This window comes from Anolis carolinensis, chromosome 2 (assembly GCF_035594765.1).
Source record: "Anolis carolinensis isolate JA03-04 chromosome 2, rAnoCar3.1.pri, whole genome shotgun sequence".
NCBI classification, from domain to species: domain Eukaryota; kingdom Metazoa; phylum Chordata; class Lepidosauria; order Squamata; family Dactyloidae; genus Anolis; species Anolis carolinensis.
Genome location: NC_085842.1, coordinates 91,836,728 through 91,861,750, shown reverse-complemented (window position 1 = coordinate 91,861,750; position 25,023 = coordinate 91,836,728). Strand labels below are relative to the sequence as shown.

General features: G+C 41.3%; 1 protein-coding gene across 1 annotated transcript in view; it reads right to left on the bottom strand.

Moving 5' to 3' along the window:
• Nucleotides 1-25,023, bottom strand: part of clint1 (clathrin interactor 1) — a 93,601-nt gene that overhangs the window by 8,078 nt on the left and 60,500 nt on the right. The window contains exons 7-9 of the mRNA XM_008114799.3: nucleotides 19,294-19,540; nucleotides 12,896-12,968; nucleotides 2,359-2,439 (exon numbers count right to left, since the gene is read on the bottom strand). Coding sequence (XP_008113006.1) covers nucleotides 2,359-2,439; nucleotides 12,896-12,968; nucleotides 19,294-19,540 — 401 coding nt within the window. The remainder of the gene's footprint in view (nucleotides 1-2,358; nucleotides 2,440-12,895; nucleotides 12,969-19,293; nucleotides 19,541-25,023) is intronic.

The following is a 25,023-nucleotide window of genomic DNA, read 5'->3' as shown; positions in this document are numbered from 1 at the left end:
GCATTGTCTTGGGTCTTGCATAAGAAAAGTGGGATATAAATCACTCCTTCAACTAAATAAATGCCTTCTTTTCTTGCCTCAGGAACATGTTCTAGAAATCATTGTGGTTACACAGAAGAACTCTTTGGGCAGCATTCAGGAACTGGGTTTTAAAGAAGAACTTCCCCTGCCCATTTCATTCAGGGGCACACTCATGCAAATGTGTATGTTTCCTACTGCTATTTCTATACAATAATTTCTAATGCCATAAGTGAGGGTAAACAGCACATGAAATACCCAATAATCCTGTATCCCCTCAACACAAATACTAACATATTAGTAGCATTTGTGGAGATGATCTATAGTCTAATGCAGGTGGGGAATACATGCCAGAAAATACTATCTTGGGGAATAAAATTATTTGCACTGATACGACAACAAACCTATTTAGAGGCAGAGACAAATACTTTTTGAGATTTCCCAGTTCAAAATAGCAACTCAAGGATGGAACTTTCAGAACACATTAAGACAAAAACAAGAAGTTTGAATTTTATTAGCTAGTTGACATTTTCAGGAAGATTTGCATTGCTGACTGAACTGGGTTAAAAGGTTAAAAGAAAACCCCTCTATGAGAAATAGGATCATTTACCATGGAGAAGCGTTTTCCCCCCTCCTCTGCAGCCTCTGAAATCTGGAGGAACAGCTGGAAGTTTGTGGTACTGAGAAGTCTGCTTGCACAGGATTGGACATCTATTTTTTTACAGCAGAATAACATGCCTAGTACCACCACAGGTGACTACTGGACAGGGCCGGCCCTAGGTAATTTTCAAGTGTAAATGAACAGAATTTTGGTCCCCCCCCCCCAAATCAATCACTGAAAAATAAAAGCGTTGGATAAGGGAAAATGTTGGATAATAAGGAGGGATTAAGGAAAAGCCTATTAAACATCAAATTACATTATGATTTTACAAATTAAGCACCAAACATCATGTTTTACAACAAATCAACAGAAAAAGCAGTTCAATACATTGTAATGTTATGTAGGAATTACTATATTTGCGAATTTAGCACCAAACATTGAACTGGGATGTAGGGCAGTGTGGAATCAAGATAACCCAGTTCAAAGCAGATATTGTGGGTTGTTCTGCTTTGATATTCTGGGTTATATGGCTGTGTGGAAGAGCCCTGAGGGTCCTTCCACACAGCCATATAACCCAGAACATCAAGGCAGGTAATCCACAAGTATGTTTCAGTCTACTTGGAATACACGAAGCGTGTTTAAGAACTGGTCCAAGAGTCCAGAAGAGACTTGATTCCCCATATGACCATCATCCCACTTTCTTTGCTAGTTAACTTGAACCCAGTATGCTCTACTATGCCAACTGTTTGCCTTAGATCAGGCATGAGGCAAACTTAGACCCTCCAGGTGTTTTGGACTCCAACTCTCACAATTCCTAACAGCCTACTGGCTGTTAGGAATTGTGGGAGTTGAAATCCAAAACAACCAGAGGGCAGAAGTTTGCCTATGCCTGCTGTAAAGTAAACAAATGCAACTTGGCAGCACTTTTAACTGCCATGACTCAATGCTATAAAATCCTCTGAATTTCAGAAAGTCTTCGGGCCGGTGACTCCCTCCCTCAAGCCCAGGTATCTGAAGCAACCAAACAGGAGGCCGCACCTCAGCCCTCCCGGGAGCGCTCGGAGAGCTCCTTCAACCCCCTCCTGAACTCCCCACTCTCCCCGAGTCCCGGCTTACAGTGCTGAGGAGTCGGGCGAGGACTTGGGGCTGCTGCAAGAAGTGCCACAGGTCAAAGGGACTGCCCGCCTTGGCCGCTCCATAGACGCCCCCGTCGCCCTGCCCCCCGCTTTTCACGCCGCCGCCCTCCATTCCTCACCAGCACTGGGAGCAAGCTGCGGCCGCCATGCCCAAATTTGAGTGTCCTCCTCCTCAGGCCACGCCCCCAGGGAGGAGACTTCAACTCCTAACAGCCTCACTGCTTTGACTGATGCTTGGGGTTGGTGGGAACTGGAGTCCAAAACACCTGGGTCACCACCGAAGCTTGGGAAGCACTTGAAGGAAGTGACTCTGCGTCTCTGCTTTAAAGTGAAGGCACCTCGGCACCACTTTTAATTGCCATGGTGGCCCAGCTGCCACGGAGGCCAGGCCAGGTCGTGGCTGCGGAGGCAAAAAGGCCACGCCTGGGCGGAGGTGGCTCAATGGCGCCCCCTAGAGGATGTCGCCTTCAGAAACTGCATACTTCGCCTAATGGTTGAACCGCCCCGTTACTGGATAAAGCATTAGATCTGTTCTGTAATACAAATTAAAATGCGAACGAGGAAAATCCTTTTTTATTCCATTCTCTTACTAAATCACTTTACCTTGTGATGCAGGACATCCTGCAGAGGCAGCAGCAGGGGAGTTGAAATCAGCAAATCCTCCAAACATGTCAGGAGAACCACCTAAAACCAAAGCAGTTGAAAATCATGCCCTTGTGGACTTCTTCAAGTATATAATCACTTCAACAACAGTTTTTGATAACTTTTAAAATGGGCTTTGTAGCCAATTCGACATTTCATTTCAAATTTAAATATCTTGTATGAGGAAATCGGGATATATTAAGATATAAACCTTGTCCAAAATGCAATGTGTGTACACATCTGTGTGGGCTGAGAAAAAAGGTACGTGCTCCATCCCCCAAACCCCATGTTGATGGGAAAGGCCTTCACATAACTAGGAATGCTGAGACAAAAAAATTCTTACAATGCTTGGCTGAATGTAAATAACTTCATTGCAATTCTGTCCTGCCAACAATAACACTAGCACCAACTAATGCTCTATGATTCCTCCTCTACTTCAGTTCTTTCTTGGTAGTCTCCATATTAAGATATTATTGGGCTCAGATGATCACTGAGCCTTTTTGTGAAATTGAGGCATGTACAACATACAACCAATTTGCATTCATGTGCACTGAAGGCATTTGGGAATGTGTGTACAGAAAGGGGGGACGCTTATCTGCAACATTTTGCAATGTTACAAAACTTGGAGTCTGAAGAAATCGTGCAGAATGGCCTTAAGGGAAAAAAATGGACAGATTTTTTGGGGGGCAATATTTAGTGCTTTCTAGCGACCAGGTTTTGTGCCTAGATTTTTGCCCAATTTTGGCAAACACAAGTACATAATGGAGCACTGCAAATGACAATGAGAATTAAATAAAGACTGATGCAGAAGGGTGACTATCTGCCTAAGGTAAACATAAGGAAAGAGCAGAGGCATGTTAGATAGGGACACATAGCTCAGCACAGCCACAAAGAAAGAAAACACTTCAGCAACACCAATCTAAACCACACAACAGGTTTTCGTCCCTCCTATTGACGCTGGACTTAGTGTGAACACCTGATTGGCATAGCCCGCTGTGGCCCCGAACTCCTGAGCTCACATTCTATGTTCCCTTTTGTGTGTTTTAAACAAACTTAAAGTGAATTATTCCTCCTTACATGGTTCAGTTGTAACTTACCACTTATACACCCAAGTGAAGCAAGTGGCCTACATCCTATTTTATTGTTTCCCTTATAATGTATCAAGACTATAGAGAATGCCAAGACCAACAAAGGATCACCAAAGGCTTGGCAGAATGATTGCATCAGTAATGTTTAAAGTAATTATTATTCAAGAACTAGATACAACATGCAAAGGTTTTAATCGAAGACATCTCTTTATTTGCATATTATGTTGACTTCCATGAAAAATTAAAGAAGTGTATCTTATATATTCAACCATTCTGTAACTTAAAGCATGAATGACTTGCCCAGGATTTCAGATTCAAGATTTTGAGGCATAAAGCCTACGCTGGTATTCATTTTTAAATGATGTTTACTTCTTTTCCAGAAAAACATTAAAGTCCCAGTTGTAAGTTTCTAATTAATTATTGAGTATAAAATAAAGTATTTTAGCCATTCTTCCCTACAGCATATTTTATACATCAAAATAGAAATGCTCCATAAATTCTATACTGGACATAACTCTAACGTTAAAGAGAGGGGCACTTCAGAGACAACACTTTATCACCAGACCATTTCTTAATCAAAACAAAATATCTGCACACCTCTTTGCATCACATCGGAGGATCAAACTGCATGTGATGTGTTTGTGAGTGCATGAAAAAGAGAATGTGTATGTGTGTGTGTGTGTGTGTGTGTGTGTGTGTGCAGGACTGGCTCACAATGTGTTACTCTATGAAAAAATTGCCATGGTTCCAATAAGAACCAGCCTCATCCTAAGCTGCTCGTAGCTAAGATTAGCACCAAGGGAAAAGCCGTAGTTTAAGTTTTTGGAAAACATGTGCATACTATTTGGCTTTTGGAGGCTTCTGTTTTCTGCATGTATTGGTTTCCACACACAGCAAGCATTCAATCCCTTTTTAAGAGATGGGAGCTAGAAGTTTTGGTCAACGTATTAAGTGCCACTTTCCTTCCCGAAAGAATGAAGACAGAGTTGGTCTTAGTCATTACAGTTTGTCCTTAAAAGATTTCACCTCTGAGCAGCCAGAGTCTTCCAAGGAGCCACTGTAGCAACAGCTCAATTATTCTGCTTTTAGTGTTTGCGTACATTATATGGGTTACATCACAGCTGCTTAGCCTGCAGTGCTTCGAAACTAGCCAGGTGGGACTGTAACATCTGTGTTGCACTCAAACACCACCAGGGACAGCTCCCAACATCTGGTGCCATTTCTGAATTGTCTTATCGCTGCAAGACATTCTGCTCCATCTGCTGCTCTCAACTCAGTTAATTAAACTAGAACCATCTCCTTTTTAATAAATGGCTAGCAGTAATAAAAGGAACAATTCCCTTTTCAACTGCATGTGTACTTGTATTTCTTTTTAATGCTATTCCATTTTAGTCGATACTAAGACAAAAACAGCTTTCAGATGGAGCATATGTGGATTCTGTTATCAAGGAGGAAATGTTAAGACTATCATTACCAGATCCATTACAGTTCTTACAGAAGCTGAAGCATTTTTGTAACACTCATGGAAAACATAGGCAGATTGGACATATACTAGTTTAGATCTTAAATAATGGGGATAAGTTGTGATGGATATCTATGAAAAGCTAAACATCAACTCATTTTTGCAAATTGCCTAAGGATGTATCTGGCTAACTAGAAGTCAAAAAGAAACCCAGTATCAGTGTTTACACAAGACTGTATTCTTCTACTGACAAGAGGGTATTTGATTAAAACACCTGATGGGCTAAAGGTCGCATACTTTTGCTTCAATGCTATTGTTGTTATGTGCTTTCAACTCATTTTTGACTTAAAGGAACACTATCAAGTGTTTACTGGCAAAATTTGTTTAGCCAGGGTTTGTCTTTGCCCAAAATCATCCAGTTAGTTTCCATGGCTGATCAGGGATTCAAACCCTGGTTAGCAGAGTCACAGTCCAATGTTCAACCACACTGGGATATCTGCCATTTAAACGAGATTCTATGTACAACAAAGTTGGGTGGGGAAGAGACAAACAATCCAACTTCTCTTGTCTGCATTCATAATACTGTTCTTATTTGCCTAGTTCTATTAACCTCTTAAATTCTCCTTTTTTAGGGTAAACTGCTTCAAGCTCTCCAGAAATGATATAGCAAACACCTCCACAGACTGTTATTTTCTCTACAAAAGATTCAAGTCTGTTTTTGATTTTGCTGCTGCCTTGAGCATTACACAAGCTATGGTCCTAAGCTTGTGCTGCAAGTAGCGCAGTGGTCAGGAAAAGTGACCTCCTTAAGAAGGACAGTGCTAATCTCCACATCATCATCAGCTAGCCTCAGAAACTCCCAAGTGAGAGCTGTCGTTATAAATTAACTCCTTCCATCTGCCTCCTCAGGGCAGAAGAGACATTATTTGTGGTGGCCAGCTGGTACCGTGTCTCATCTCTAGGACATCTCCTAAATGCTGATGTGGAAAGATAGGGGAATCTTAATTTCTATTACTCCATAGCAGGATAACGTTCACTTGTTAATGGTAAATCCAGAAAAGGTTTTCAATAGCAGGAAATTATCTTGCATGAAAGAAAAACATGCTTTGTCCTCTCAGCAACATAGCAATGTCTGTTCTAATACAGAAATAAAAGAGGAGTTGAACTCTTTATCCAATCTATGGGGCAGAGCCCTTCCTGCAAATGTACAGATACCAAATAATAGGGTAAGCCCATGGGAGGGAGGCAAAGAGATCAACAGACAGCTGGAAAGTATTCTTAGGGTAAGGTGCCATGACTAAACCACAGTGAAACTAGAGTCTCCAGGAAAGCATATCACACAAAACTGAATAATAGAGTTGGAAGCAGTCACAAAGACCATCTAGCCTAGCTCCTCCCATGCAGGAATACACAATGAAAGCAATTCTGAGAGGTAGCCATCCACTATCTGTTTGAAGACCCACCCACCAGAAGTAAATTCCACCACACTCTGAGGCAATCTATTTTACCTTCCAGAGTTTTTACAGTCATTTCATCTTTATGTTTAGGTGGAATTTCAAATGACAAGAAAACAGATCCTTGAAATTAGTGGGAAAGTTCTTCTGGATAAAGTACATAGTGTACAGAGATGAGGCGGCAATGTCCAAGAAGAATCTATATTTAGATTTGTAGTTGTACTTTTGTAAAAGTTGTGTTAATTTCTTATTGTATTTATTTTAATCCAGATCATTCTGGAAAATAGTTCTTGATGATGGGACATTTTATTCCATCCACCACCGTCTTCTATTTCTCTCTCACACACAGTTTCAAGAAAAAAATGCACCCTGAAATATTTTTTTACTACATAACGTAACAAACATATTTTGTTTTTTAAAGACATTCATGAAACTGGATGATTAAGAAACCAACACTGTCTGTTTCAAAATAGTTCAGGACTCCATTCTTGCATTAAATACACATATTAGAAATCAGGACTTTAAAGTGAATCCTCTTTATCTTAAGACCTTTATTCTTTTTTTGGGGGGGGGGGGGAATGAGAGAGAGAGCTAGTGTCAATGTGAAAAATGGAAGGCAGTAGACATGAAGCTTTCTGCCTGGCACATACCACCCTTTCCCTAGGCTATTATACTAAACTTTTTGCATATATATACATATTTTTCTTAATATTTGGAGCTTTCATCTACATTTGCTGCCATTTAAAATACAAATACATCCAAGCATCCAGAATACCCAATCACACTAAGCAAAAGCATTTAATTCTGTTTTTCATTTTCTGGTATATTGGAAACAGAAGAAAAATCCATATGTTTTCAAGCTGCTACATCAAAGTCCATAGATACAAAACAAGTCACACACAAGCATGCTAATAAAGCTTTCTTCTGTGTTGATTTTTACAATTTTAAAAAAGCAGCAACAGTTATATAGAAACCCAGATTATGCCAACATTTTCATGTATGATTCCCTCATGGCAAAATAGGATAAAAAGGTCCTAGTGATAAGAGTTTTGGTATTCATAGAATCATAGAATAGTAGAGTTGGAAGAGACCTCATGGGCCATCTAGTCCAACCCCCCGCTAAGAAGCAGGAAATTACATTCAAAGCACCCCCGACAGATGGCCATCCAGTCTTTGCTTAAAAGCCTCCAAAGAAGGAGCCTCCACCACAGTCCGGGGGAGAGAGTTCCACTGTCGAACAGCCCTCACAATGAGGAAGTTCTTCCTGATGTTCAGGTGGAATCTCCTTTCCTGTAGTTTGAAGCCATTGTTCCGTGTCCTAGTCTGCATTGCAGCAGAAAACAAGCTTGCTCCCTCCTCCCTATGACTTCCCCTCACATATTTGTACATGGCTATCATATCTCCTCTCAGCCTTCTCTTCTGCAGGCTAAACATGCCCAGCTCTTTAAGCCGCTCCTCATAGGGCTTGTTCTCCAGACCCTTAATCATTTTAGTCGCCCTCCTCTGGACGCTTTCCAGCTTGTCAACATTTCCCTTCAACTGCGGTGCCCAAAATTGGACACAGTATTCCAGGTGTGGTCTGACCAAGGCAGAATAGAGGGGGAGCATGACTTCCCTGGATCTAGACGCTATTCCCCTATTTATGCAGGCCAGAATCCCATTGGCTTTTTTAGCTGCCACATCACATTGTTGGCTCATGTTTAACTTGTTGTCTACGAGGACTCCAAGGTCTTTTTCGCACACACTGCTGTCAAGCTAGGCGTCCCCCATTCTGTATCTTTGATTTCCATTTTTTCTGCCGAAGTGAAGTATCTTGCATTTGTCCCTGTTGAACTTCATTTTGTTAGTTTCAGCCCATCTCTCTAGTCTGTCAAGATCATTTTGAATTCTGTTCCTGTCTTCTGGAGTGTTAGCTATCCCTCCCAGTTTGGTGTCGTCTGCAAACTTGATGATCGTGCCTTCTAACCCTTCGTCTAAGTCGTTAATAAAGATGTTGAACAGAACCGGGCCTAGGACCGAGCCCTCCTGCACTCCACTCGTGACTTCTTTCCAAGAGGAAGAAGACGCATTGGTGAGCACCCTTTGGGTTTGTTCTCTTAGCCAATTACAGATCCACCTAACTGTAGTTTTATCTAACCCACATTTTACTAGTTTGTTTGCCAGAAGGTCGTGGGGGACTTTGTCGAAGGCCTTACTGAAATCCAGGTACGCTACATCCACAGCATTTCCTGTATCGACCCAACTCTTAACTGTATCGAAAAAAGAGATCAGATTAGTCTGGCATAATTTGTTTTTGGTAAATCCGTTGGCTATTAGCAATGACAGCATTTGTTTCTAAATGTTCACAGACCACTTCCTTAATCATCTTTTCCAGGATCTTGCCTGGTATCGATGTGAGACTGACCGGACGGTAATTGTTTTGGTCGTTTTTTCCCCTCTTCTTGAAGATAGGGACCACATTCGCCCTCCTCCAATCTGCTGGGACTTCTCCTATTCTCCAAGAACTCTTGAAGATAATTGCCAGTGGTTCTGAAATAACCTCAGCTAGTTCCTTCAATACTCTTGGATTAGCTGATCTGGCCCTGGGGACTTGAATTCGTTTAGAGAGGCCAGGTGTTCCTGGACAACTTGTTTCCCTATTTAGGGTTGGATTTCCCCTAATCCTTCATCCATTCCATGTTGCTGAGGTTGAAGATGGCTTTCTTTTTGTGAGAAGACTGAGGCAAAGAAGGCATTCAATAGTTCTGCCTTATCCCTGTCCCTTGTCACCATCATGCCATCTTCTCTTTGCAGAGGCTCTATTGCCTCCTTGTTCTTCCTTTTTCTACCAACGTAAGTAAAAAAGCCTTTTTTGTTGTTTTTAATGTCCCTGGCAAGCCTGAGCTCATTTTGCGCTTTAGCCTTACAAACCTTTTCTCTACAGGAGTTATACTATACGTTGGAATTCTTCTTTGGTGATTTCTCCCCCTTTCCACTTCTTGTGCATGTCTCTTTTGAGTCTTAGCCCAGTTAGAAGTTCTTTGGACATCCATTCTGGCTTCTTTGCACTTGTCTTATTTTTTTTTCTTTGTTGGCACTGTTTGCATTTGTGCCTTGAGTATTTCACTTTTAAAAAACTCCGATCCATCCTCAACTCTCTTGTTTTTTAATACTGGCGTCCATGGAATGCTGCTCAGTATTTCCTTCATTTTTTGGAAGTCAGCTCTCTTAAAGTCCAGAATACATGTTTGACTTGTCTTAGTTTCAGCCTTCCTTTGTATGGCAAATTGCAAGAGCACATGGTCACTTGCCCCCAAGGATCCGGCCACTTCAACTATATTGATCAGGTCTTCCACATTTGTTAAGATTAGATCAAGAGTAGCCGATCCCCGTGTTGACTCTTCTACCTTTTGGATCATAAAATTGTCTGCAAGGCAAGTGAAGAATTTGTTGGACTTTGTACTCTTAGCCGAGTTTGTTTTCCAGCAGATATCAGGATAGTCGAAATCGCCCATGACTACTATAACTCTTCTTTGTGCCTGTTTGGTCAGCTGTTGACAGAAGACTTCATCAAGTCCTTCATCCTGGCTCGGAGGTCTGTAGTAGACACCCATGACGAGATCTTTTTGAGTCCCGGTTCCCTTGATTCTTATCCAGATGCTTTCAAGCTGGTTTCCCGGATTACAGTTTTGCATTTCTTCTGCTACTGTTTTTGACATATAAAGCTACTTACCCCCCTCTCCCCTTTGTTCTATTTCTGTGAAAGAGGTTATAGCCCTCAATGCTACATTCCAGTGATGGGAGTCATCCCACCAGGTTTCAGTGATGCCTATGACATCGTATGTGTGGTGCTGTGCTAAAAGTTGGAGTTCGTCTTGCTTATTTCCCATGCTCTGTGCATTAGTGTAAAGACATGTAAGCCCCTGTGACCTTCCCCCAAACTGTTTATTTGGGATTATTATGCTCTTGGTACTTGGTCCTTGCTGTGTTTGTGCAGTCCTCCGTTTAGTCTTTTAGCGGTTCCCCGTGGTCATGGGTAATATAGTGTTCGCCAGGCTGTTGTTCCCCTCCCCCAGTGGATCTAGTTTAAAGTGCGCCTGATGAGGTTTGTGAGTCTATGTGCAAAAAGATGTTTACCTACTTGTGTGAGATGCATCCCATCACTTGCCAGTAGGCCATCCTCCTGAAAGAGTAGGCCATGGTTGAGGAAGCCAAAACGCTCCTCCTGACACCATTTTCTGAGCCAGTTATTTACCTGTACTATTTTTATGGCCCTTGTAGAGCCGTGTCCTACAACGGGAAGGAGGGATGAAAAGATTACATGTACATTACATAGTTTTAGTTTTGTTCCAAGAGCTCAAAAATTGTTTGTGATCTTTTGAAAAGTATGCCTAGTGGTGTCATTGGTTCCTACATGAATCAACATAGGGGGGGGAGGGTGATGGGGTTTAAGGAGCCTGGTGAGCCTCTAAGTGATATGATGTATTTTTGCCCCCAGGAGGCAGCATATTTCTCGAGCCATCCCATCCGGTCTGGAAATGATGGCTTCCGTTCCTCTACTACCAAGACCTGTTTCCTTTGAGGATTTATAGGGTCCCTTTTGTGCATGACAGTGTGTAAGTCCCCTGAAGAGTGTTCCAGTTGAAGTGAATTGTGTAGGTGTAAAGTGTTGTCCTCCTCCTCAACACCCCCAGTGCATTCATCAATGAAAATCCATTGAGATGCGTCCAAGAGCCCATCAATCTCCCAAGGGTCTTCCTGTTGCGCCTGGCCTATGATTGGAGATGGAGCATCTGCATGATTGTGTAAGTGTGAAAGTGGTGAAGCATCATCCCTGTCAGGGCTATCCACCGTGCAATGATCAAGGGTGGCCCACTGAGTGATATCTAAGTAACTGTGGTCCTCCACAAGATGTGTTTCCTGATCAGATATTAGTGGTGTAAGAATTTGGAATCTGTTGTGTAAGTCCAGCTGAGCAGAATTATTCTGCAGAGGCTGCCTGGTCCTGTGTCTCTTTCTATGGGTGACCTCCTTCCAAGCCTGAGGGTTGTGGACATTCAAATAGATCTCCCCATAAAGTTCCTCATCATGCTGTTGGTGTGATGCAGGTTGTGTATCTAGAACAGCGTGTGCAGTGTCCAAGAAGAGCTCGAGTTCCTGAATGGCCTTAAGGGTCTTAATACGTTCCTCGAGTTATTGGATCCTCTGCTCCATCAGTCATCTGTTTGCATTTGGAGCAGATGTAGTTGACTAGTTTTTGTGTGAAAAAGCGGAACATGCCACAGCTGGTGCATGTGATGGGAAAGTTTTGCTTTTGTTCCATCTCTTGGTGAGTGAGGTGGCCTAGCGGGATATTTATACAGTTAGGTAATATGCACGCACTTTATGTGTAGATTGCCAAAAACCACCTCTTTGTGTATTTGTTTATCTTGTTTTGTTTTCGGTATGTACTATAAAGGATAGTTAGTAAAGGTGTCTAATGGCGCGCGCGACACTGGCAAATATAGCTTCCCCAATCACTCAATTAACAGGGGACAATGCCTGTTGTCAATCAACTTAAGCATCTGGCTCTCTTTCAATACAACAGGCACACAGCAGTTAGACTTTGACCACAGGAGCCAAGCCCACACTCAGCTTCCAATCTTAGCCAAATCTTACCTGAAGCCAGGGAGCAAAGACGTCCAGGGAGCAAAGATTTCATGTCTACTATTGTGATCTGTGGTTTCCAAAAGTTACCAAATCCATCTCAACAATTGTTACAGGAATCGGGGGACATGCTATGCATTCTTTTGTTATAAATACAATTTCCCAAGTCCTATATCAAAGTGATTTGATACATTTTGATAGTTTTGACCTGTACACAATATTCTCCTAGCCAACAATGTGCTACCGTCTGTAATTCATTTGTCAATTTATTTTAGATTTGGTACCTTTTGGAACCAAACTCCACATTTATTCTTGCTAGCTTTATTAACACTACACTCTAGAACAAGAACAGAAGCTCATACTACTGTAGCTAGTAGCTACAGCTTTACACAAACCGAGAATGAATTTTAAAGAGGCAAAGAGACATAATACTTTTGCCTCTAGACTGAGGTTACCCAGGAGTCACCAGCAATAAAAATCAGTGAGTTCACTTTTGTTGTATACATTTGTGAATGGAAATCACCTACTTTCACCATTGCCTCTCTATCAGGCTGTATAACATGAGAAGCCTTGAAATCTAGCTGGATTACATGCTTTTAGAATTAATTATGAATAACATTGCTTTCCACCCGCTGTTGTTCCTGACACACTGACTTAGCTATGAATCTTTCTAAGGTGTTATAGTTATTATTAATCCATATAATATGGCAATTTGCATGCAGTTCCCCGAGTATATGAGTAGCTTTATATTTAAGTGACTTATATCCTTTTTCTTAGTTTGTAGGACACATCCCTCAACTTTTTCCAGTACTAAAAAATATAGGCTTGTACATTTAGGAACTTCCAGGAAGAAAACAAATGCACTTTACCTCTTGGAAGAGACTGATCAGCACCATCAAACAAAATATCTACCAGGTCATTGGAGGACTTGCTGGCTGGAACCTAAGTACAAGAAATTTGAAGTGTTTATAAATAAATACAGTTATATAGATGTGAAGCACATGAGACTCCCATCACAACATTTTTTGAAGGGAGAGAGTCTGTGACAAGAGAGATTTAGAAGGCATGAATAAGGCTTAGAACAAAAAACGAACAATAAAACATTAACATATTTGACAGATTACATCCAACTTGGACATAGTCCACCTATAACTGGAAATCAATGTATAACAACAGCATTAGAAAACAGAATAAAAAGAATTATTCTATAATTTTAAAATAGGAATCCTAATAAAGCTGATCCTTTTTTAATATCAAAATCGAGCCTAGAATGCTACTTTTCTTATTAAAAGGGCTATTTACGAATTTGTTTTGACCTTGTTACTTCAGTCTAGAAACATAATCTGCTGAGTTACATGTTAACATTACTACTTTGCCATGGAAATTGCAGGAAAATGCTCTAATTTCACCAAGTGCTCCGTCCTGGGCCCGGTTCTGTTCAACATCTTTATTAACGAATTAGACAAATGCAAGATACTTCACTTCGGCAGAAAAAATGGAATGCAAAGATACAGAATGGGGGACGCCTGGCTTGACAGCAGTGTGTGCGAAAAAGACCTTGGAATCCTCATGGACAACAAGTTAAACATGAGCCAACAATGTGATGTGGCAGCTAAAAAAGCCAATGGGATTCTGGCCTGCATAAATAGGGGAATAGCGTCTAGATCCAGGGAAGTCATGCTCCCCCTCTATTCTGCCTTGGTCAGACCACACCTGGAATACTGTGTCCAATTTTGGGCACCGCAGTTGAAGGGAAATGTTGACAAGCTGGAAAGCGTCCAGAGGAGGGCAACTAAAATGATTAAGGGTCTGGAGAACAAGCCCTATGAGGAGCGGCTTAAAGAGCTGGGCATGTTTAGCCTGCAGAAGAGAAGGCTGAGAGGAGATATGATAGCCATGTACAAATATGTGAGGGGAAGTCATAGGGAGGAGGGAGCAAGTTTGTTTTCTGCTGCCCTGCAGACTAGGACACGGAACAATGGCTTCAAACTACAGGAAAGGAGATTCCACCTGAACATCAGGAAGAACTTCCTGACTGTGAGAGCTGTTCGGCAGTGGAACTCTCTCCCCCGGGCTGTGGTGGAGGCTCCTTCTTTGGAGGCTTTTAAGCAGAGGCTGGATGGCCATATGTCGGGGGTGCTTTGAATGCGATTTCCTGCTTCTTAGCGGGGGGTTGGACTGGATGGCCCATGAGGTCTCTTCCAACTCTACTATTCTATCATTCTAAGTATCCAAGTCAGGTGCAACATCATGGAAATTCAGAGGAAAACAGAAAAGGCATTATGAAACAATATTTATTTATTTATTTATTTTTCAAACTTATATGCTGCCACTCCCCTAGGGCTCGGGGCGGCTTACAAGAATCGGCTAAAATCAACAATTTAAAAACATCTTTAAAAAACATCTTAAAAACATCCGAAAAGCACCTTTTAAAACATCAATAACAGAACTCAAAAGCCTGCCGAAACAGGTGTGTCTTACATGCCCTGCAGAAGGTCGACAAGTCCCGCAAGGCACGAACTTAAGGTGGCAAGGTGTTCCAGAGAGATGGCGCCACTGCTGAAAAGGCTCTGCGTCTAGTTGCTGTTAGTCTTAAAACTGGGGACTTCCAACAGGTCTTGGTCCTCAGAACGGAGGGATCTCTGGGGTTTGTAGGGAGTGAGGCGGTCCCTCAGGTACATCGGCCTTAGACCATATAAGGCCTTAAAGGTAAGTACCATCACTTTGAAAGTGATCCGGTGCTCAATTGGTAACCAGCGCAGCTGCAGTAAGATTGGTGTTATGTGGCAACTCATCGGGACTCCCGCAAGGAGCCGGGCAGCTGCATTTTGCACCAATTTGAGCTTCTGGATCACCGACACAGGAAGGCCAATGTAAAGGGCATTACAGTAGTCCAGTCTCGAGATGACCGTAGCCTGGATCACCGTAGCCAGGTTGTCCCTAAACAGATAGGGGGCTAGCCGTCTAGCCTGCCAAAGATGAAAAAAGGCGGTTTTGTTAACGGCGGAGACCTGGGCCTCCATCGTCAGTGAAGGGTCCAAGAGGACTCCAAGACTCTTTACTAGTGAAGACGGGCATAGCGCTTCGCCATCCAGGGTTGGCAACTGGATATCCCCACTGCCCGGTCGGCCCAGCCATAGGATCTCCGTCTTTGCTGGATTCACCCTCAGCCTACTGGAACGCAACCATCCAATAATGGCCTCGAGGCATTGATGACAATTGTCGAGTACAGAATCCGGTCGGCCTTCCATCTTTAACACAAGCTGAGTGTCGTCAGCATATTAATTACACTCGAGCCCGAAATCTCAGACTGCAGCACTACAATTTCCTGACTGCAGCACAAGAGACCATTTCTCCCTCCTCTTCCGCAGCTGCATTTCTGTTCATTTGATTCCATAATACTGAAACTGAAGTTTTAAACGTCTTCTATCAAGAATTAGATATTGTCACAAGGAAAGGAATACATTTGTAGTTTCTTTAAAAAAAGGTGCCAAATCTCAAAAAAATATAAAATGAGTTATGCATGGCATCAACTTGTTGACTAGGAGAAGAAAATTAAGTACAGATCAAAACTTTCAAATTGTATCAAATCCCTTCAGGACAGGACTTGGAAAATTGCATTTTATAGCAAATAAATGCATATCTTCCGCACATTCTTTTGATTCCTGTAAAATTTGTTCAGATGGATTTGGTAATTTTGGGAAACAAACTTCACATTTACTGACACAGGCCATTGCTTTAACTACTTCACGAAGCCGCATTATCATGTCTGACTGATGGAATATTAGACTTCTGTACACACTTACAAAGAATGGCAATGGGTGGGAAGTTCCCTTTCCTGAAGCACAATGTCATTTTAATAATCTATGAACCTTGGCATGAAGCCAAGTGCATCTATGGTAAACTCTATGCACCTGAGGGGCTTCTAGAAAACCCGCTCATTACAACGTTATCGATTAAGCTGACAAATGGCTCACTTTAATTTGCTTTTAAGAAGTTCCTTCCAGTACACTTGCTGCAGGTTGTTATTGTTGGATGGTTGGGGAAGATAATTGAAATTTAAACAAAGAGGCAAAAATAACAAGGGATGAGGAGAAAGGCGGAACATCATTACTGAGTGTTGAAATCCTAAACACATTTGCTTAGAAATAAGTATGCAATGGGATGTTAGCGACTAAGGGAGAAAACGAAGTTTGGAGCATAAGCTTTCATAGACTAAGTCTATTTTCTCAGATGTAAGAAAATAAGTTACAAGGAAGCTAATGGGACTGATTTTGGAATAACCATGAACAGTATAATAAACAACATGTAGAAAAATGTGGATGTAGTGGAGAACAAGATTTTTCCCAGCAACTTAATAGGTAAATTCATTTCCAAAAGCTCTATTATTTAAGCAGGTTCAAGGAGGCGATGATGACAACATCCTTTTGTCTGAACACAGTCAAGAGAAAATAAGGGAAATAAGAGAAAATAACCCTAAAATCCACGATGCAGATCCCACAGCTTCAACGTCAAGCTTCTTCCCCCTCTCCTCTCATAACCTTTATGAAACATCTTGTCTGATGAAGAACACTAAAAAGCTTATACATTTTTGTGACATCATGGCCAGCCTAATATAGGGCTTACACTAATATAGATTTTGATTTTTTATTAAATAAAATGATCAACAGGTTAGTGCATGTTTTTATTTTAAACAAGACACTGGATGTGTTCAGCACCTGGTAAGTAACTTCCTTCATGCTTGTCTCATGCTACAAGTCAGTGAACTGGGCAGACCCAGAATGAAGCTAGTTGAGAAGGGGGTACAATGTCTCTAGAATAAGGCATCTTAAGAAATCCTCACAGCAACATCACTTCATGAAATTGGACCACAGCCTAATACATCAGTAGCCTGATTGCCACAGTGATAAACAATGTTTCAGTCCAGGCAATACAGAAAGATTTTGTGTGCATGCAAATAGCTACTGGAAGATAGAACCTATTTCACTTGTTCTATGACAAAATTTAGGAGCCCCGGTGGCAGAGTGTGTTAAAGCACTGAGCTGGAGACCAAAAGGTCCCAGGTTCAAACCCCGGGAGCGGCGTGAGCGGCCGCTGTTAGCTCCAGCTCCTGCCAACCTAGCAGTTCGAAAACATGCCAATGCTAGTAGATCAATAGGTACCGCTCCGGCGGGAAGGTAACGGCGCTCCATGCAGTCATGCCGGCCACATGACCTTGGAGGTGTCTACGGACAACGCCGGCTCTTTGGCTTAGTAATGGAGATGATCACCAACCCCCAGAGTCAGACATGACTGGACTTAACGTCAGGGGAAAACCTTTACTATGACACAATTTATTTATTTATTACAGTACTTGTATCCCGCCCTTCTCACCCAATAGGAGACTCAGGGCGGCTTACAATAAAACATGTATATAAAAATAATACAGTTCATTCAATCAATTAAAATTAAGATTTCGGGCTCGAGTGTTATCAATATGCTCACGACACTCAGCTTGTGTTAAAGATGGAGGGCCGACCGGAGTCTGTACCCGACAGTTTTCATCAGTGACTCGAGGCCATTATTGGATGGTTGCGTTCCAGTAGGTGAGGGTGAATCCAGCAAAGACGGAGATCCTATGGCTGGGCCGACCAGGCAGTGGTGATATCCAGTTGCCAACCCTGGATGGCGAAGTGCTACGCCCGTCTCTACTGGTAAAGAGTCTGGGAGTCCTCTTGGACCCTTCATTGATGATGGAGGCCCAGGTCTCCGCCGTTACCAAAACTGCCTTTTTTCATCTTCGGCAGGCTAGACGGCTAGCCCCCTATCTGTCTAGGGACAACCTGGCTACGGTGATCCAGGCTACAGTCATCTCAAGACTGGATTACTGTAACGCCCTTTACATTGGCCTTCCTGTGTCGGTGATCCGGAAGCTCAAATTGGTGCAAAATGCAGCTGCCCGGCTCCTTGCGGGAGTCCCGATAAGATGCCACATAACACCAATCTTACGGCAGCTGCACTGGTTACCAATTGAGCACCGGATCACTTTCAAAGTGATGGTGCTTACCTTCAAGGCCTTACATGGTCTAGGGCCGATGTACCTGAGGGACTGCCTCACTTCCTACAAACCCCAGAGATCCCTCCGTTCTGAGGACCAAGACCTACTGGAAGTCCCCAGTTTTAAGACTTTTCATCTAACTGCAACTAGACGCAGAGCCTTTTCAGTAGTGGCGCCATCGCTCTGGAACACCTTGCCACCTGAAGTTCGTGCCTTGCGGGACTTGTTGGCCTTCCGCAGGGCATGTAAGACACATCTGTTTCAACAGGCTTTTGAGTTCTGTTGTTGATGTTTTAAAAGGTGCTTTTAGAATGTTTTTAAAATGTTTTTAAAGATGTTTTTAAGATGTTTTTTTAAATTGCTGATTTTAGCCGGTTCTTGTGAGCCGCTCCGAGCCCTAGGGGAGTGGCGGCATATAAGTTTGAAAAATAAATAAATAAAATACATTAAACATTCATAAAAATATACATATAAATATACAATTGGCACATTTGGAGTCTAAAAACTGGGTCTGTCATTGAGTTCAAAAAGGTGTGGTAGTGATTGATGCTGCTGTTATTGCTTGAAAGCCTGGTCCTACAATCAGGTCTTAACTTTCCTGCGGAAAGATAGGAGGGAGGGAGCCTCTCTGACATCATTTGGGAGGGCGTTCCACAATCAACTTTAGTCCTGAATACTAGTCCTGAAGCCTAAGCATGGAAGTCTTAAACTTTCGAGACTGCTAGACTCTACTTTTCAATGACCTTGCTCCATGTACACACACCAGTTAAGTTTTACAGGAATTGCTCCAAGGCTATGAAACAGCCTTTCCAATGAGGAGTCTAATCTTTAATTTGGATGTAGGTTTAGACTTAGAAGATGAATGCTTAATTGTTTGAAAAGAACAATAAATTCAGCTGTAGCTCTGTGTTTTTGCTATTCCTAATAATCATTCTGTCTTCCAGGTGAGGTTTTCATTAGGGTTTTAATGAATTAAAGATGGGGGTTGGTATTCCCTGACATCTGCAAATCACTCATATAATTGTCAGTACCCCTAAAAATGATCTGGGAATCTCAAACCCTTGACTTAGGGTAACCACAGTTTGACCCAAATGCAATTCTGCTGCTAACAGTAAAATCACTTTCATGAAGCTTTTTAAAACTTCACATGTACTACTTTTTGATTAAAAAACTTTCAGTTTGAATGATAGCAAATTGAAAGGTATAGTTGTATCTTCTATTGCCTCCTACCTTTGCTGTAGACTGTGAAGTGTGAGTTGCAGCATTCTGATCTGGGCTTTCTTTGTCTCCTGTGTAATGTGCAGCTGCTCCCAGGTCAATGGTTTTTGATGGATTCGCTGTGCGTTTGTGCCTGGTGGTCGTGGTCTCTGTGGCCTGTGTAATATGGATGTGTTTTGTGGTCACTGTCTCCTCTTCATCTTTGAATTCACCTTTAGGTGATTTAGCTCTTCTAGATTTCTTTTCTTCATCGCTATCACTGAGAAAATTAAAAGACAACAACTACTGTGCTGATATAAAGGGGAAAGAAATCAAACTGAACAAGTAATAACATTCTAAAGGGGGAAGATGGGAAATCATCTACTATTCTTGTTCCAGTGAATAGGTTGCATGAATCAGCATGTAGGTCTTTCTCAGTAATCCAGGAATCCTGTGTGTGGCCGTAATCATGGTCGAATCATCATCACCTTAACAGTATCAATACCCTACTCAACAATATCTTGGAATAATAATGATAACACATTGACAGGAAGCTTGAAAGAAAAGTATGTCTTCAAACAGGAATTAACTGTGCAAGGTTTGTACATTGCAGTAATGAAGAAGAGCATTAAACCTGCTGATTTAAGAAAGGCCATCTTGCTGTCAGCATGGAGGCAACACAAACTGCTATATGCTCTGTGGAGTAGCCATTGCTTTTGTTTAACTAACAATGGTTGAGACTTTGGTTGTTGTTGTTATTATTATTATTATTATTATTATTATTATTATTATTATTATTATTATTATGTTATGCTTCCTTATAGCAGCATCTCTGTATATTAATTATTTGCCAGCAAAAGTTATTTAGTTAATTAAAACCAGTGAACATAAATACTCAACACTTCACTTTTTATTCCAAGAGAGATTATAAATGTAAAGTAAAAGAGAAAGAAAGGCGTAACGACCCCAATTAAGTGTACTGGGAATAAATCTGCCAAGTGTTGCTGCAGAACCATTTTTTACTTCAAGAAAGTTTGTACAAAAACCCAAACCCAACAAAACGATATAGCAACACATCCTGGGTTGACTGCTCTCATGACAAGTACAACGCTTTGTCAGAGGCCCACATTATATGATCCCAATTTCAAAATACCACAAAAAAGGCCCTGCCTCCTATTCCCACTAGCCTATTTGCAAAGGAAAAGGAAATCTAGAAGTGCTGCTGCTGCTCAATTTAGGAAATATTAAATTTGTATAAAATTTATATAAAACTATTTGCACTCCTGCTGAAAAGTGCTAAGACCTAAAAGCTTTTTAATCACCAACACCACCAGTTTTCCCACAAATCAACAGGGGATTTGAGCAGGATGATATTGGCCCGTATTGCCACTCATGAGCTTCTTCTGTCCCACTGATGCTTACACAGAGCATCAAATGGACACAGGATTCATCCATTTATTACTAAATTTTGATTTGGTGGCACAATACCTTTCATATCCAATGCCACATGAAGGAGCATGTGCATTGGGCTGTTACTGCACAGCCTCAGAACTGAAAAATCAATCTGTCTATTGCACATATCAGGATGAAAGTTGGCAATATTGCTAAAGGAGAGAGGTGGGCAGGGATTTGCACCCAACAATTCACAGCTGCTACAAAATAGAATCAAAATGCTTGGGACTGGTTGTTTGGCTCTATTTTGGGTGATCTGCATATGCAGAGAAAAAGAAAAAGAGCTAGATCATTGGACTTTCATTTTTTTCTGCTGATTTTCTGGAGAGCTTTCTTATTATGAAGGAAAGGATAACTTGACCAAAGCAGTTTTTACTGAGTTGCACAATGTGGCTAGTGCCAGTTGCTTGAACCATTTAAATGTGTAAATAGAGATAAAGGTCCTGGAGGAGAGAATCTGATGCAACTTAGGAGGCATCACGATAAGCACAAAATTCCTTCAAGGTTATTTTGTACAGATTTTTTTTCTCCTTATGGTTGGTAAAGTTTTTAATTGCTATTCTGATTGCTCTGCTGGTACCCAAATGGAAATATGTATTTTCATTCTGAAGATTGGATCAAAATGCATCTTTAATTTTGAGGCTTACTTGCAAATTCCAAGACATAGCTGTGTTATAGTCTAAATCAGTATGCAAAGGAACGGTTGATCTGATAAAGTAGACTTAAGTCTAGGAAAGCTTATGCTACCAACTTCTTGCTTGCAGTTAGTCTCAACAATGTTACAAGATCTCTTTGCATGCCTGCAAATTCCAGGTGTAATATTCATTTTTAAAGAAAATGCCTATCATGTCTGGTCTTTCAGCATTTAATTGCTTTTAGACAATTTCTGTCCTTGAAAAAATGAACCAATGCTTATGAAGCCATTTTGAACACACACAGTTAACATTTTTAAGATTGTGTTGAAACAAACATCTGAAGCTGAGTTTTAAAAAATATATTAATATCTTGGTTTAGAGCAGGCCTGCACATTCAGTGCCCTCTCCAGGTGTTTTGCGCTAAAGTTCCAAGAATTCCTGAACATTGGACAAGCTGGCTAAGGCTTCTGGGAGTTGGAGTCCCAAACACCAGAGAGGCCACAAGCCTGCTTTAGAAAGTAAAGGTTATGCATCCACACATACCTTAACTTTCAATTTTATTTCAGAAATCTTAAATCTTACTTTTTGTTTCAAAAGTTAAAGAAAAAACCATATGAAAATATGAATAGGTCATGTAAAATAGTGTATGTTAGTATTTTAAATCTTTCAAACACCATGCAGACTCTAGGCGAGATCTAAAATTTACTGAATTCTACATTGTTTCAATTTAACATGACTTAACCAATTCCACTTCCCAAATCAATAATTCCCTGAAAAAAAGGCAACTTTTAGCACCTTAAATGTTTTTCTCTACTTCTTTCAACATCTCACTGGGTAAAGTATTAAATGATATGAGATTCCCTACTGCTTTTAATCTCATCCAGATGATTTTTGTAGTTTTGCACAGCAATATCAAAATCTATTAAATATATGCTGATGATAAAAGTTCAACCTATTTCTTCAAATAGTTTGGTTTTAGATCTTGCACAGCAGGCAAGACCTTCGTGATGCTTTTCTTTAAACACAGAATTCTTTTAATGATTTTATAAACAAAATGACTACTGTACTTTAAGAAATGGTTAGCTTAACGCCCTCTTAGCTTAAGCTAAAGGAAAAAGTAGTAATATCTTGGGTCAATTCCCAAATTTTGGATGTGATGAAAAATATTTTGTCTGATTTCATCCACCCTATTCTTATCAGTCTAAAGCAGGGGTTTTCTAACTTTTTAAGTGGAGGGCCGGTTCATGGTTCCTCAGATTGTTGGGGGGCTGGACTATGATGAAATAGTCCAAAATTAGGATTGTTGTTGTTGTGTGTCTTCAGGTCATTTCAGACTTAGGTCAACCCTAAGTCTAAAGGTTAGGACAGTGGCCAGGTAAGTGACCTTGGAGGGCCGCATCCAGCCCACGGGCCTTTGTTTGGGGACCCCTTGTCTAAAGCAAACGAGGTACCTTTTAAGTATTTTCTGTAAGAAGAATTAGATTGCTACTGCACTTGAGAATACTGCCTGATCTTGGTTTAACGCATTCATCTTCACACAAAAAAGCTGCCTCAGAAACCTTAGCCTCCCCCCCCCCCCACCAATAGTAAAGTGTTCCAGTCTGGTTAACAGCAATGAAGCAGATAGGGAGCCCCCCTTTGCTGAGGTATGCACATATAAATTACTAGCTTTGCCCGGTCACGCGTTGCTGTGGCTTATGGGAATCATTCATTGGCCAGGTGGAATAGCAGTGAATAGCCTTGCAGCCTCCAAGCCTGGCCGTTTTGTGGAGTAGCTGGAGTAGCACTCTTAATGAAAAAGCCGATTTGAAGCCTGGGTACTACCTTAGTAGGGGAATCCTTGTTTGGCCAGGTTGAACTGCATTTTAAAATCCTGACCGCTTTCTACATAGGGCATCCTTTGTAGGCCTGGTTGTATGGGACAGAGTAGTCTCGTGGCTTTTTGTTGTTTTATATTTTGTCATATTGTATGGTTTTGGGCATGGCCCCATGTAAGCCGCCCCGAGTCCCCGTTGGGGAGATGTTGGCGGGGTATAAATAAAGTTGTTATTATTATTATTATTATTATTATTATTTAAAGCTTGGAGGTTTTCTGGTTTGTGGAATCCTTGTTTGGCCAGTTTGAATAGCAATTAGTAGTTTCAGTATGGCAGGTATGAATGCTGCAATTAGCCACCTTGATTAGCATTTAATGGCCTTGCAGCTTTAAAGCCTGTTTGCTTCCTGCCTGGGAGAATCCTTTGTTGGGAAATGTTAGCTGGCCCTGATTGTTTCCTCTGTGGAATTCCCAATTTGCCTGGTTTCCGAGTGTTGCTGTTTATTTATTGTCCTGGTTTTAGAGATCATATTGTTCTGTATTATTATACCACAGTAATTATTTCATATTAGAGTGGAGTTTTACTTATCTAACATTAGCTTATCCAATGTTCTGGATTATCGAACATAGTCGGTCTTTTAGTAGTCAATGTTTTTGTAGTGAATGTTTTCAATATATTGTGATGTTTTGGTGTTAAATTCGTAAATACAGTAATTACTACATAGCATCAGCGAGCATTGGACTATTTTTTCTGTGAAATTTGTTGTGTAACATGATGTTTTGGTGGTTAATTTGTAAAATCATAATGTAATTTGATGTTTAATAGACTTTTCCTTAATCCCTTCTTATTATCCAACATATTTGTTTATGCAACATTGTGCCAGGGTGTTTATGTGGGATAAGTGAGACTCTACCATATATTTATAATGTTATATTATCATCTTAGAACTGGATTATATGAGGGTTCTTCTAAACAGCTGTATAAAATGAACACTGAAGTGGATTATATGGCAGTGTGGACTCAGATAACACAGTTCAAAGCAGATATTGTGGGTTATTCTGCCTTGATATTCTGGATTATATGGCTGTGTGCCGTATAACCCAGAATATGAAGGTAGATAATCCACATTATCTGGTTTGAACTGTATTATATGGCAGTGTGGACTCAGATAACCCAGTTGAAAGGAGATATTGTGGGTTATTCTGCCTTGATATTCTGGGTTACATGGCTATGTGGTATATAACCCAGAATATCAAGGCAGATAATCCACATTATCTGGTTTGAACTGGATTATATGGCAGTGTGGACTCAGGTAACCCAGATGAAGGCAGATATTGTGGGTTATTCTGCTTTGATATTATGGGTTATATGGCTGTGTGGAAGAGTACTGAGGGTCCCCATGACCAACTGAACATATTGCAGGCGTTTAGGGGAATGGATTTTGGTTTTGGGACTTGTAGTTCACTTGATGGAGAAAGAATTGAATCCAACTGAGGTAAGATCTGGAACAAACTTGGCACATATACAGACCCAGCATAGCCAACTGTGCATACAGGCCTGGTTTGGGGGTGACTGACCCCGGATCTGGGAGTTATAGTTTACCCTTATGGAGAGAACCCTGAACCCAGCCGAGGACGGATGTGCAGCAAACTTGGCCCAAAGACCCAACATGGCCAGCTGGGAATACTGGCAAGGTTTGGGGGGTGATTGCCCTGGGAATCTGGGAGTGGTAGCTCACTTTTATCCAGGCAGTACTGAACCAAGCAACATAGGGTTCCCAAGAGAGTAGTAAATCCAAAAAAGCACCTTCTTTGGGGTGGGGGTTTGGAGGCTTTTGCGAGAGGGTACCTTGTCCGCAG